Genomic DNA, 15,590 nt, shown 5'->3' on the forward strand with positions numbered 1-15,590 from the left:
GACGGTGAGTGTGTCTTCAATGGCTCCAAGTGTCTAGAAGCCTCACCTTAGGAATCGTCTAGTTTAAAGCTTTGTAGTCAGCAATCTTTAATTTGTGCTTAGTTAATTGCTTTACTTTAATTACTTGATTTGCATTGTTTTCCTTTGCATAAAAATTGACTTTTCATTCCTAATTGTGATCTAAGTAAATTACTTAGAAAAAGAATTGTGTGAAATCTTGAGGGATGGGTTTTGGCAAGGAAAGACTTGGTACTTAAGAGATCCTAGTGATCCACCTCTCTTTCCTGGAAAACTACCTTCATTACTTTCCTTTTCTTTCTTGAGGTAAAATACTTTTAAACACAAAGCTTTAGTCATGTCAACTCACTATTCTAAATCTAGTGAAAGTGATATAAAGTCCATTAAAACTCTTTTAAAACAATTAGCCAAGGACTTTCAATCATTCTCATATAAACAATTGGAACATGAGGTACAAATCAAAGAGTTGAAAATGGCTAAAGAAAAGGATGAAAGCTCTAAAAAATCTAAAAAAAATTGTTCACATGCATCTAGTTCTCACAATCATGAATCTTTTGCGGAAGAAAGTCTTAGGATAAATGAATATTATCAACCACCCCCTAGGAGAGCTAGAAAAAGAAAGAAAAGAAAACACTAAGGAGGTTAGGGTAGATCTACCTTATTTCCATGGGAAAGAAAATGTAGAAACCTATCTAGATTGGGAAATGAAGGTAGAACAATTGTTTGCTTGCCATAAAGTAAGTGAGGAAAGAAAGGTACCCTTAGCCACCTTAAGTTTTCAAGGAAATGCTATGAATTGGTGGATTGCCCTAAAAAGAGAGAGACATCTCCACAAGGACCCTCCCATTACGTATTGGAATGACCTTAGGGGAGCCTTGAGATGTCGTCATATTCCCTCATACTACAATAGGAAGTCAATGGACAAACTCCAAGGACTTCATCAAAAGAATCTAAGTGTAGAAGAATATTGGCAAAAAATGGTGCTATATATAAAAAGGGCAGGGATTAACGAAGACAACCATACCACCATAGCTAGGTTTTTAAGTGGTCTCAAACTTGAGATAAGAAACAGAGTTGAACTTTTACCTTATAGAGATTTAAATGACTTGATTCAACTTAGCATTAAAGTTGAAAAACAAATTTTAAGAAAACAATCAAGTCAAAAACAAAGTTCATACTTTGTATCTTATGACAAGGATGAGTTCCAAATAGGGGAAGAACATATAAAAGAAACATCTCTAAAACTTTCCCAAAACCTATTCGAGCATATCTCACACACTCAAGCTAGAATAATTAAATGTTTAGAGCATCTTGGTAAGAGTCAATTAGCATCTCATTGTTCCAATGAAAGATCTATGATCTTAAGGAACAATGCTAACAATATTAGCCAAGAAAAAGAAACTAGTGAGAGTGAAGAAAATGAGAAAAAAAGAAGAAGAAAGAAATAGAAAAGTCAAGTGAGGGGTTGTTTGAAAAAGAAGAAGAGGGATCTACAAAGAGTGAGAATGGCACAAAATTGGCAGCATTTCACTAATGAATTAATCTTGAATTTACATGACCCAAGCTCCTTTATATATAGCAAGAGTGAGCTGAATATGAAAAGAGAATTGGAGGAAATTTCAAATGAAAAGAACTTTGAAAGTGGCGCCAATTTTTACACTTAGCACATGGAGCACATGTAGCATATTTAACATGTGATGGAAAATATTTAGCACATGTTAAATATGAAATATGTGGAAAATGTGCCTTGGTTAAAATTAGGTGTTTTATAAATCCTAATTTAACCAAGGTTGGTTTTTAGGTGCCAAATTTCATCTAAGCAAAAATTACAAATAAAATTCCTAATCTAATTTTGACAAGAAATTAAAATCTAATCTACACTAAAGTTTATGACATGTAGAATGCGTCCTTTTGACCCCTTTTTGACCATAACTCTAGTGGTTGACTCAGTTTGCCATTTTGGTGGTCTTTCAATGGATTGGTGTTGGGGCCTCTTCCATCATGTCTCTTCCCCCTTCCCACTTTTTTTTGTACCATTTTGAGTGTTTTGTGGGAGGTGTGAGTGTGGTTAGTGCTTGTTAGGTCCATTTGCAATTTTTGTTCAATGCTTAATCAATGTTTGGTGGTTGCTTTCGTCAAGGAAGATAAAAAGGTGAGTTTGTGGATTATTTTCAATTTTGAAATTTGATTCCATAATGGAATTTAGGATGCATGTGAGGAAATCCATTATGAAAAGGCAAATCCATAACATGAATAATAACTTTCAATAAAGGGATTATAGAAAACAAAAGTTGTTTACTAGAATCTCTTTTCAATGGGTTATTATTTCCATTATGGAATTACATTTTTAGAATGAATTTCTCATTTCCCAATTTAACTCTGGATTCCCAATTTCAGAATGCACTATAATCATATACTTGCAAAGTTTTTTCGAAAGATGATTTACAAAAAAATTATCTCTCGCCATTTAACCCCAAAATCCATATTTAATCATTGATTTGTACCTTGATCAACTAATCTAAGCTTCTAAACACCACCACTACCTTCACCGACTTCGGCGAAACTAAACTTTGCCTCCACCACTACTGAAAATCACCAATCACCAACACATGCAGTACTATAATTTTTTTTAAATAAAACGTGCAAGAACAATGGTGAGAAATGATATAATGCACTTATTTCAAATTATCATTCAAATTTAAAAATAGATTTTGAATTCAATAATTCAAAAGAAAGTATTATAAATAATGTAACATAAAATAGATTTTCATATATATAAATGTATTTCAGATTATTTAATGAATAATTTATTTTTAAATTTATAAATATATTTTAAATTACTTAAACCCAAATTATAACCCATGTAATTTATAAATTTTATAAATTAAAATTATACCATATCAATACGTTGTGTAATCTAAAAAGGTATTAATATTAATATATAATACATTTTTTAATTGTATAATTCAAAATATATTTTTTATTTATGAATTACAGAGTTAATAAAACATTAAGAAGTTATGTAATCCAAAATTATTTCTATCGATAAACAATTTGGACTTTTCTATAGAAGTTGTAGAGGTGTTGTAAAAATAAATTATGGATACTTTAAGAAGAACCCTAGTAAAACTTAGCATGGTATGGGTATACACTAATAATTTGTTTGTTTTTGGCATATAAAAGAGGAGGGAGGGATGAGCGGGTGAAGTGTGTGTTTGGTTCAATGTGTTTGAAGGTGTTGAAGCGAATGCGGGAGTGGGGTGGGGTGTTTTTTTATTTTTCACAAAAGTGAGAAAATTTGCACTAATTACACATTGGCAAAACACACACAATGCAATTTTACTTTCATACCCTTCCATCATTTCTAAGTATATTAAAGACAGTGTGGACAGTTGTGCAAGCATTTTTTAATGAGGTTTCTTGCTTACGGTGGTCAGAGTGTTAACAATGGTAAAAAAGAGGATCTTTAACACCTTTTTGAAGAGTTGTAGTCAGTATATAAATAAAGTTAGGTTTGTGAGATTTATGCATTGTTTTGAAGTTTGTATTGTGAGAGCTCTTATGTCCATAACGAGTGAAAGTGGGAATTGGTTTGTTGTTAGAGTTGTTAATTTCTTTTGTGTTTGAGAAAGAACAATGAAAGAAGGTAAAACCCCTTTATACAATGAGTCTATCTTAATTTTTTTTAACATAATCAATTTTTCTGTATGTTGAGAATTATTTAAAATTTTCACATAAATAACAAAATTGATTATGGTGCTTGTTTTACACAAGCAGAATTGATTTTTGAATTTTCCAAAATCATTTTTTGTATTTTTTGAAATGGTGCATAATAGATTTTCAAATTTATCAAAATGTTGTAAAATCGATTTTCAATTTTTTTGGGTGCAGGATGATTTGAGAAAATTGATTTTATAACTTTTAATGGGAGAACAATAATCGATTCTCGATGTGTGACAAACGTATTGATTTTGATTTTCTATAATTTTTTTATATATGTTTATTGTCTTTATTTTTAATAAATATATTTATATTATTTTATATGTGTTTATTGTTTAGTTTATTTTTTTTATGTGTTTTTGTTTTTAATTTTTCTAAATATGTTTTTTTAATTATTACGTGTTTACTGTTTTTATTATTATGTTTACTGTTTAGTTTTTATTTTATGACTTTATTATTTTTATATATTTATATTTATTATTATTATTATGTGTTTAATTTTTTTACAAATTTTAATTTTTATAAATGCATTTAATTTTTTCTGTGTTCATTTTTTTTATTTTTTATAAATTTATTTACAATTTTCTTATTACTATAGATTTACTGTTTTTTTTAATTTTTTATTATTATGTGTTTACTGTTTAGTTTTTTATTCTATGTTTATAATTTATATTTATATATATATATTTGTTATTATGTGTTTATTATTTTTATTTTTTTATTAACAAGATATTGTTTATTTTTTTATGTGTTTACTGTTTTTAATTTTAATAATTGTATTTAATTTTATTTTTTTTATGTATTTACTGTTTTTTATTTTTATAAATGTATTTACACTTTTATTTATTTATTTTGTGTTCATTGTTTTAATTTCTATAAATGGATTTACACTTTTTTTGTTTTTTTATGTGTTTACTATTTTTTAATTTTTATAAATCCATTTACATAAAAAAAAAGTGTTTATTGTTTTTAATTTTTTTAAATGTGTTTAATTAATTTATTTATTTCGTGTTTACTGTTTTAACATTTTTTATTACTTTTTAACATTTTTTTATTAACAAGAAACTGTTTAGTTTTTCTATGTGTTTATTGTTTTTAATTTTAATAATTGTATTTTAAAAAATTATTAGGTTTTTACTGTTTTTTTATTCTTTTATGTATTTATTGTTTTTAATTTTTATAAATATATTTATAATATATATATATATATATATATATATTGTTATTATATGTTTATTGTTTTTAATTTTTTTATTAACAAAAAAACTGGTTAGTTTTTTTTATGTGTTTACTATTTTTAATTTTAATAATAGTATTTAATTTTTTTTATGTTTTTACTGTCTTGTTTATTTTGTTATGTATTTACTGTTTTTAACTTTTATAAATGTATTTAATTTATTTTGTTATGTGTTTACTATTTTTAATGTTTATAAGTGTATTTACATTTTTTTATATCATGTGTTTACTGTTTTTACAGTTTTTATTATTATTTTTTACTGTTTAGTTTTTTATTTTATTACTTTACTGTTTTTATATATTTATATTTTTTATTATTATTATGTGTTTAATGTTTTTATAATTTTTAATTTTTATAAATTTATTTACATTTTTTTCTGTGTTATTATTTAATTTTTATAAATTTATTTACATTTCTCTTATTATTATGGGTTTACTGTTTATTTTATTTTATTATTATATGTTTACTGTTTAATTGTTTATAATATATATATATATATATACTGTTTACTGTGTTTATTATTTTTAATTTTTTTTAACAAGATACTGTTTATTTTTTTTATGTGTTTACTATTTTTAATTTTAATAATTGTATTTAATATTTTTTATAGATTTTTACTGTGTTGTTTATTTTTTATGTATTTACTGTTTTTATATTTTATAATTGTATTTAGAGTGTGTTTAGAGCAATACCATGTTATAAATAATTATAAATGTTTTAAAACAAAACCATGCTATTTGCTTGTGAAATTTTAAGATAAATTAAAAAATTTAAAATTCTATGAAAGTAATTTAATTTTTTAATAATGTAAAATTTTAATTTAAAAAAAATTGAATTTTGTTTATATCATTTATTTTTTATATTTTTTTTCATATTTATCTCAATTTAATTTTGGATGGAATGTGGTTATTTGGTCTCAATTTAATGATTGTTGGTTTGACCTTATGTAAGATGTCATGAGTTCGATAACTTTTTTTACTATCAACATTTTCAAAGTTATTTATCCGTCTAATGTTTTTTCATTCAACATTAACAGTGTTTTCCTTTTTATTTTAATTTTAAATATGATTTTTTTTTATTGATGTCAACTAATATAAAAAGCAATCAAAGTTTTTTCAATTAATTTTGATAGGTTATACTTCATTTAATGAAAACTAGATTTCTTATCGATATAAATAAGACTATTTTATTATAAAAAGTAAATTAAGATTTTTTTTATTAATATCAATAAGATTTATATATATATAGATATATTTATTATTATTATTATTATTATTATTATTATTATTATGTATCTAAATAAGTATAGTACCAAAATTAACATAATTAATATTAACTGTTTTAAAATGTATTCAGGATTTTTTTGTAGTATCAATGAGAGAAATTTTCAATTCATCGTAACTAAGATTGTTTTTAACTAAGGTTGCATAATAAAAATTTAAATTAACATTGAAAATTGGATTGAAAATAATCCCAATTTCGTCAAAAATAAAATTAACTAATATTAGTTGAAAAGAACGTCTAGTCAATATTATTATAAAAATTTAATATCAATTGAAAAACAACTTGTATTAAAAATATTAGTGACTGATATTTTTTAATTATTGAATATAAGTTAATATTAAAATAAATTTTGCATTTTAATATAATCAAAATATTTTATTTAAAAAATAAACTAAAATTTATAACTAAATTACTGAGAATTTTGCAGAATCGAAAAAAAAAATGACGAAGCAATGAATTTGATAAAATATGATAGTGAAAATTATAGTTAAGTGAATAGTAATTTTTATTCTTTTAAAACTAAAGAAAATCCCAAAAGGGCGAAAGGGACATGGTTAAGACGCTCCAGTTTAACGATCGCACTCGCACGCGCTCACACTTTTAATTTTTTATTTAATTTAATATTTTCAAACAAACGTAGTTTTCTTTATTTCTCCACTATTTGGTTACAAGTGTTGAACTGGAATCACTTTAGCCGCTTCTCCAAAGTTCAAATTTTCTAAAATCAAAAACTCTCTCTCACTCTTCTTTTCTCTGCGCCATTTCAATTCCTTCAATTAGGGATCCATGATTTCCGAAACGGCGAGTTCCCTGAGAAAGAGGGATGTTCAAGACCGACGCCTCAGCATCATCGACGTTTCTTCCGCCGACGACTCGCTTCTCGATGGAAACACTCTTCACCACCATTCAGGTTATTTTTCTTTTTCTCATTCGACTCTAAACAACACCGATTCTTCTGAATCATTTTGGCGTTTTATGCATCGAGATTCAAAGATCAAATGAAACGCGTTCAAATTTTCCCTTTCAGAAAACCAATCGCACGCGGATATGCTGTGCACTCCGAACTCGAAGAACTTCGAAGACGCCGCCACCAAAGTCCAGCAGTGGGAGCACGAGCCTCGCTCCAATGGCGCATCCGGAAACGGAAAACCTAATAAAAATAGCAAATGCAATTTGCGCAAGAGTTTGGCCTGGGATAGTGCCTTTTTCACCAGCGCCGGTATTTTAGTTTTTACTTTGGTTATTTTATTGGATGTTTAGTAGTTTTGTGTTTGATTGATGCGTATTTTTCAGGGGTTTTGGATGCTGAGGAATTGTCTAGTATAATTGAAGGCGTTGAGAAGGAAGAGAAACACGAATTACCGGATATTCAAGAGGATGTGTACAAGTCGTGTGAGTCCATATCTACGTTAGCGAGTGATAGTTTGACTTTTGAGAGTGCGGAGGTGGAGGGTGATTTGTTTGAGGATGTAAGAGCTTCAATTCAGAAATCTAGCCGAAAGTCCAGCCCTGCAGGTGCAAACACCAAAGTCCCATCTTCCCCTGTGGTTCCAGGATTCCAAACTCATGACTGTATGTCTCGGTCTGCACTCTCTGTATTCACTATTCTGCATAGATCCTTGCAATCTGTTTCCGAAGTGCATCCATAAAGTGTGTATTTTATTAACCAGTTTTCACAATTAAGAGTTTGTTATTCCTAAACATTACTTGAAAGGGATTTTAGTTATAGTTGTAACTAAAATTGGTTTGAGGGGCATCAAATGAGTGGATGAACATTTCAAATGTTTGTTTATCTTGCATATGTGCATTCTGAACTTCGACGAGCTCTAGAACTTATTTCTTCTGCTCATCTTATATTTTGTGCACTGTTGATTTATACTCAATTGGTCAAATTATTAACTTCTGGCTTTTATTTTCAGCTTCGAAAAAAATCGGCATGGTTTCTCGCAACAAGGTAAATCGCATTTATGATAGAGACTCGTAAGTTTTTATAATGTTAATGTCTGTGTTTGAATGACTCTCAATAATACTTGAAGAGAAATGTTTTTAATGCCAGAAAGGTGGCTTGGTTAAGCTGTAAGTTGTTTGTTTATCTCAACTAAAAAATTGAGTGTAATGTGTCCCTAATTCCTTCACTCACAGAGGTGCCTATTACCAATGGTGGACATAGGAGCTGTAGATACATGTTCATGGTTTTACACACAAAACCATAGAAATTAAGATGTCCATTTCCCACCATTTCCCATTAGGGGATCTCTACTCGTGCATGGTGGTGAATAGGGAACAAATTTTCCTGTGTCTTAAATAGTTTACTCTGATTGCGTCCCATAGCCCCATTTGGTGAAATAAAAAATCTGTAGTATAGTAACTTTTGTATTGATATTTTAGATGAAGGCCCCACCTGGTTCTAAGATAAGTTCTGGCATGCAAGGACTTGGAAAGACAATGAAAAAGAATAATCCTATTTTTCCACAACTTCCACAGGTATGCAACTAAATAAAACCACTTAAGAGAACTAGTGGCTTTTCTAATTTTGCTTGCTAATTGTCACGCAGGCTTGTCCAATAAAATATTGAGTGGCTATATACCTGACTATTTTTCTTATTTTGAAGAAGCCTACTGCTACAAGGAGAGAGTCGTCTATCTTAAGGCAATCAAAGGTACTAGCAAAGCCTAGTTTAAATTCCACAATTTCCTCCAAGAGAGAATCCCTTGGCAATCTACATGTTAAAGGTGAAAGGGACAAGGCAAAACGAATAATTGGTGGTTAGAACTTGCTTTAGCATTTTTTTCCATTTCTCATTTTGGCAAAATGGTTGCATTTTCTGAATTGTAGTTAACTTCTATTCTCGTTTGGCCTCTTCAGATAGAGTAAGTTCGGTGACAAAAACATCTGTTATTGGAGGTTCTCGAGGTATTGTGCCTAAGCCCACACTACCATCCAAATCAGCACCTGGACTGACAGTACCAACCAGGACTAAATCAGTGACTTCCACATCTTCCGGTAACAATTTATCTGACAATATTGGTAAATCTTCTTTTAATTACTTAAAAGGAGGTTATAAACCAACCTCATCTTGCCCCGCTGTTAGAACGCCTTCAAGAATAGCTCCAAGAAATAAAACTGAACCTGAGATTTCTAGTCTTTCAAGCTTGATGTCTGCCACAAAGCTTTCTTCTAGTATTTCACCGGCTAGTTCTATCAGTGACTGGTCTTCGTCAGAGTCATCTTCAACAATTTCTATGGCTAAACGTGTATGTAATAGTTCAAGGTCCAGCATTGATAGTGGCTCAAGCAGAAAGGTTTTATTGGATGCTGAAGCAGATCAAGGTACACATTCTCACATTCCACATGATTCAAGCTTAGAAAGTCAAGAGAACCAGCTTCATGGGTTAATTAGTCAAAAGGAAAGGACAACTCCTGGAGTGGCGGTTCTTCCTCCAGCTCCCAAGAAACCTTCAGGCCTTCGTCTTCCTTCACCGAAGATTGGTTTCTTTGATGGGGTGAGTTTTGCTTTTTCTATATTTTTAAAGTAGTTAGAATCCGTGTTGGTTACTGATCAGTACCATTTTCTTGGAGAAGTTTATAGACTATCATTATGACTTTGGTCCCACACTATTTTGTTGTTCTTCCAGGTGCAATATGTGTTTCTGCAAATTATGATAATTTACTTATCGCATTTCTTTTGCCATCTCTCTATTACTCTGCATTTATTAAGTTGGTGTCATAATGTTGTGCAGGTGAAGCCCTTAGTGCGCACTCCACGGGGGGGAATGCAACCACGCTCTGTTGTACCTGGTAGCTTGCCAAAACATGTAGCTCTAAGTCCAAATGAAGGCCAAAACAAAACGGAAATTGGAAAGCTTCATGATTCTAAATCTATCGCATCAATTGAAAATACAAAACCCAATAACCAGCAAGCTCCCATTCCAAATCCTTTTCATGAATCATCAGATGTTGCAATTAAGACATCTAACGGTGCGCAGAATAAAAGCTCTTCCGACATGCCCTTGGGTGCTGATGAAAATACATCACTCATCCATGTAGTAGAGAAAACCCATCATGATTTGCTACCACTTAAAGGTGTCAATAACCAGGCAAATTATCATCATGATGATCAAATTGATAGTTTGAGCAAACAAGTTGGACATATGGACATAAATTTTGAGACACGGGAAAAGTTTAACTGTGATACCCTTTCTTTATTGCAGACTGATATCAGCTCCCAAGATAACTCTAATGGTCTGGAGTTATCTAATCACGAAGAGATTGATTGTCCTAAGAAAGAAGAATTATTAAAGAGTTCATCTACTAAATGTCTCTCTGCCTCCCCAACTAACTTTGATGTGGCAGCTTCAGCGAGGAGTCCCTTTGCAGTCAAGGATTCCTTTTGCAACATGGATGGCGTTGTCTTTACAGAATCAACAGTTTCAGAACCAAAATCGAAGACCGACTTGCCTGTTACCGATAGCATTATTTTGAAGGAAAACAACTAAACCAGTGACATTGTGTAAGTTGGACCATATATTTGCTAAATTTACTTTTGTGCTAAAAGTGCGACTATAGAAGAAGTCTTGATCTTTGTCCAAATCATGAATGGAAAGTCTTTTATCATTTTTTATGTACTAGTTATACCTTTTACTCATGAAATCGTCGCCGTGTGTTCGTCTTCGATTCAATGTTTCGAACGATGAAAATCTCGTGGTGCCATGTTTCGTTTTGAATTTCATTTTTTAGCTTTGTGGAAACAACATCGTAAAAGGAAAGTGCCTTAAAATTTGTCTCCAGTGCTGTAAACCAATAATTGGCGTATAGGCTAAGCCAACCAAACTTCAAATAGCACAAACATATCGAATAGAATAACAAGTGTAGCAATAAATTCCCAAAAATAAGTCGTACTTTTAAATAATCGTTTTTTTATATTAAAATTTCGATGAATTTTAATAAAGACTACATTTACAAACACATGACATGTGAATGTAAACATGTCACAACTTGGTAAATATAATACATTTATCTACAACGGTAATACAACTGAAAATATGTTAAAAAAAGACTAGCTCCCAATGTAAATTAAAACAAAAAGAATCACTTAAACATATTTCTACCCAAAAGACTGTTTACTAGAAAAAAAAAACTGGAAGTCCCAATAGCATGAAGTAAAGTGGCTTGGTGATTTGGATAAAAGGAAAAGAGGCAAGCCTAGACTCTTTTTTTTACATACTGTCTTTTTCTATATGTAAATAACTTTGAGAGAAATAAATGTTGAATACTCTTTCATGTTCTTACATTGAAATTCAAAATCACTTTTTAAAAACAATATCTGTTTTCCATAGTTCTTGAATGGATGAAGGTTAACTAATATTAGTTAAGTGACAACTCAAACCAACAAGTCTTTATGTGCTTCACCAAAGAAGAAATTGAAGGGTTTATAAAAGACTGTTTTTATTTATTCCAAGTTATGTATTCATTTTCTCCTCCTCTTTCTTCTTCCCTTTTCTTTCATCTTCTCCTTTTGTGTATCTTCTTAGCATTTGATTACTTCATGTCACAGATTTGGATTATTGAAGAAGGGGGGTCCATCATACTCTTATTTCAAAGTTATCAGTTGGTTAGAAGTTCATAACTGTGAAATTGAATGTTAAAGAGGAATTTAAAGGATTTAATTGCATTTTGATGAGTTAAAAAATACAATATATTATGATCAAAGTAAAATATTTATACCACATTCAATCAATACAGTCACAACCCTCAAATGTTGCACTATGTGCATTACGCAAGAAGAACAATTACTTATTTCAAATAATTTATATTACTCTAAATAGTAAAGTAATTATTTTTAAACACTTCGATTTGATAACCGGTGAGATAGTACCATGTAGGAGACAGGTTGGGTTGCTAGTGACAAAATCGAAATTAACCATGTTAATTAACTTTCTTTAACTCATTAACTTACCAAAAAAAACTTACTTTCATTTATTGATTTTGAATTTTAACGTTTTTAAGGAATTAAGATATACACTTTTGGAAATATATTAAGCCAAAATTAAATTCAGGAATAAAAATAAGGTAATAATAAAAGAAATAATTGCATCAATGTCATAAATTGAAATTCTTAAAACTTAAAAGAATACACTTCAAAACTGCTTACGTTAATTACAACTGTTCCACATAATCTTAGATGATAGCGAGATAATGAAGCAATAACCAATAGATAGGGTTGCAATTACTAATTTAAGATCCAATACACTAACGTCAATAAGAATTCGATAACTAAGAATACTCGGTTAATTAATTGGGAAAAATGGTGGTAGGTAAAATACATAACACCATATACTTCTTCAAACAGATTATTTAAATTTAAATTATGATACCATTAACATAATTTAATTGTACGTAACGTTTTTAGTGAAACAAACACAAAATACACAAAAAACAAATTAACTCAATTATTAAAAAATACTTCATTACATTTTGTCAATAAAATAATTCTTGCCTCCTAAACTATATAAGTCATTTTAATGAAAACATGTTTCAATATAAAACAAAATAAATAAGTACAAAATATAAATCACATAATTATAATCATCAACTTATTAAAATTAGTTTGTTACATATATAAATAAAATATTGTTATATATATATATATATATATATATATATCCAAATGAATTTTAAGTTACCATTTTTTTAAAATTAAAAAAAAAACACTAGTAGTAACTATTTTACGCTTTCAAATCAAATGATAGCAAACACTGCAATATAGAAACTGGGAGAAGTATGATATATAAACCAAATTAAAATGAGAAAAATTGCTACTAGAGAAACAAAACCATAGAACTCATAACCAGGTTAATGAAGCAAAATTCATAATTTCTAGAGAAAATATAAAGAGAGAGCACGTTCCACAAGGTTTATGACCTTGGCTTCTCCTTCTTCTCCTTGAAGAGAGCAAGAAGAGACACCCCAGAAACCTTTACAACCTTGAATCTCACACCAGGAATATCACCCACGGCGTGACCTTTACGCCCAAATCCAGCGATCAAAACCTCGTCCTACAACCATACAAAAATCCATATTATGAACCCATGTATACATACATCCTTGGAATAAGAACCAAACAGCAAAATAATACAAATAAAATGATCGTTTAATCACTTACATTTTCTTCAATGTAATTTAAACAACCATCGTTTGGCACAAAGGCAGCGATCTTCTTCCCATTTTTGATGAGTTGAACCCTGGCACATTTACGAATGGCAGAGTTGGGCTGTTTTGCCTCAATACCTCTGCACATAAAATACCATACAATAATTTTTTAGCATTAATTAGATTATATTAAAGAAATTTTATAGTGAATCATATATAGAATGCGTTAAATTAATCTTACATCTTTTCTAGAACAATTCCCTTGGCATGGGATGAACCTGCGAAAGGCTTCTTCCATTCATTGCCAAGATGAGACTTTTTGTATGACTTATCCGCCCATCTTTGTCTTCTACGGTGGGACTTCAGCTTGCGGGCAGCTCCCATTCCACGTGTTTTCCTATAGATGGAAAGGAAGAACATTTAGCTTTCTAACTCTTACGTACATGCCAGTTAACAATTACTAACCCTTATGCACAAGAGAATCCGCACAATCAAATAATATCTACTCTAAGAATAATCTCACAAGATTGTTAAGCAAAGAAATAAAAAAGCATCTCACTGATCTTAAACACTACAACAACAATATTGCTTCTATCCCACTACACTGTTCAATGAATGAGATACCTACCAATAATATAATTTCTAAAAGGGTAGCATTCCGTGATTTGTTAGAGAAAACAAATAAAAAGAATTCAAAAGGTCCTAAAACAATAAAACCACAATAATAGTCATATTCCACTAGGCAATTGTTCCTAATAAACGAACAGATGAAATTCAATTACAGTGTTCCAGTGAATGCAATACCAAAACACAAAAGATGACTTGAGAACGTCAACCACATATAGTTGAATGTTCAAGCACCACTGGACTATACAGTGGTAAAGTATTAACCAACTCATACAGAACAATCCCTACAAGACACACTAAAAAAATACAATATTATCATATGGGGAAAACCCTAAGAAGATTCGACTGTACGTATATCTACAAAATCAACTACACATCTATGAACTCAACCACACAGACCACATCATACAAACTACTTAATGAAACAAAAAATAGCCCATAAAAATGCAACTTATCATATGTTCATAAAGGTCGAGAAACAGGAGGATGAACGGCGCTACGAAATTCCAAAGCGAACAAAAATATCAAAATTAAAAAAGACATGTAGCAATAGAGGAGAAATTTGCAATAATAATAATTTGATAAGGAAAAAAAGAATGAGAATAATAATAATTATTGAAAGCAAAAGGTTGCATTACCCCATGGTGATAGAGGTTTGGTTCTACGCAGATAGAGAGTTCAGAAATCGGAGAAGATGAAGCAGCCGCGCAAAACCCTAATACCTAGGAGCGTGGTGGTGTTTATATAAAGATTAAAAGCAGTTAAGTCGGGGCCTGTATTTCTGGACTATTAAGTTTAGGTGAATCTTTGGGCCCAAACTTGTTTGGGTTCAGGAACGGCGTTGTTCAAGCCCGTTTAATTCGGATTAGCAGATAAATTCTTTCTGCACCCCATGGGAGTTATGAAAAGACGATTGTACCTTTACTGAATAAATAAAATCCAATTTAGCACCCCTTCATCTTTTTCCTTTCGCAGCCGCAACACTTCCTTTTAAGAGGCATCTCCTTTTTCTTATAGTTATTTTTTGTTAGATTATCTAACACATAAAACTTGAATAGTGATTCTCTAACGCTAGAACAAATAAATCGTCTAACATTAAAACACGACTTTCTAACGCTATAACATGGATGTCTAATGCTAAAACATACATTATGTATCAATGAGGCAACAATTTGTAGAGGAATTTGTCCAACTTGTATTCAAATGAACTTTTGACATTGGAGATCTTCAACTCTGGAAGAAATATCAAACAAGAGTCATATTTCACTTAAAAAAGAAGACTATTTAGTGATCAAAATATTTTAATCACAGATTGTGACAAGTAACTAATTTGAGTTTGGTTATTAATTCAGTACAAATTAAGAAGAATTCATGACATAATAATAAAAGAAAAATAATTATACCAGTTTCATAATTGAAAAATAAAAATTTGATTAAATTTTTAATACTTTGAGTTATTTTATTAAAAAAGTTGATAGTGAGACAATGAAGTGTAATTATTTTTAATCAATAGTTGGGTTGAAATTACTAAATTATTATCTCATATACTAATGT

At 29.9% G+C, this 15,590-nt stretch overlaps 2 protein-coding genes across 10 annotated transcripts; one reads left to right on the forward strand and one right to left on the reverse strand.

The window, feature by feature from the left end:
• Positions 1 to 6,895: 6,895 nt before the first annotated feature.
• Positions 6,896 to 10,881, forward strand: LOC137814428 (uncharacterized). 9 transcript variants are annotated; one of them, XM_068617172.2, is made up of 9 exons: positions 6,901 to 7,169; positions 7,287 to 7,478; positions 7,553 to 7,831; positions 8,179 to 8,213; positions 8,648 to 8,743; positions 8,872 to 9,025; positions 9,126 to 9,763; positions 10,001 to 10,343; positions 10,472 to 10,881. In XM_068617172.2, exons 1-9 carry the CDS (start codon positions 7,046 to 7,048, stop codon positions 10,474 to 10,476), a joined length of 1,866 nt encoding a protein of 621 aa, XP_068473273.2. In that variant the 5' UTR covers positions 6,901 to 7,045; the 3' UTR covers positions 10,477 to 10,881. The 9 variants fall into 9 exon arrangements, with proteins under 9 accessions (XP_068473269.2, XP_068473273.2, XP_068473268.2 ...); XM_068617173.2 differs by having other exon boundaries at positions 6,934 to 7,169; positions 8,875 to 9,025; XM_068617168.2 differs by having other exon boundaries at positions 6,896 to 7,169; positions 8,875 to 9,025; positions 10,001 to 10,881.
• Positions 10,882 to 12,991: 2,110 nt separating this feature from the next.
• On the reverse strand, positions 12,992 to 14,812 carry LOC137814429 (small ribosomal subunit protein uS12). Its single transcript, XM_068617174.2, has 4 exons — positions 14,675 to 14,812; positions 13,651 to 13,806; positions 13,423 to 13,549; positions 12,992 to 13,315 (listed from the first exon to the last, which is right to left on the reverse strand). Exons 1-4 carry the CDS (start codon positions 14,677 to 14,679, stop codon positions 13,175 to 13,177), a joined length of 429 nt encoding a protein of 142 aa, XP_068473275.1. The 5' UTR covers positions 14,680 to 14,812; the 3' UTR covers positions 12,992 to 13,174.
• Between the last annotated feature and the right edge of the window lie 778 nt (positions 14,813 to 15,590).

This window comes from Phaseolus vulgaris, chromosome 1 (genome assembly GCF_051622355.1).
Source record: "Phaseolus vulgaris cultivar YP4 chromosome 1, ASM5162235v1, whole genome shotgun sequence".
In the NCBI taxonomy this organism is placed as follows: domain Eukaryota; kingdom Viridiplantae; phylum Streptophyta; class Magnoliopsida; order Fabales; family Fabaceae; genus Phaseolus; species Phaseolus vulgaris.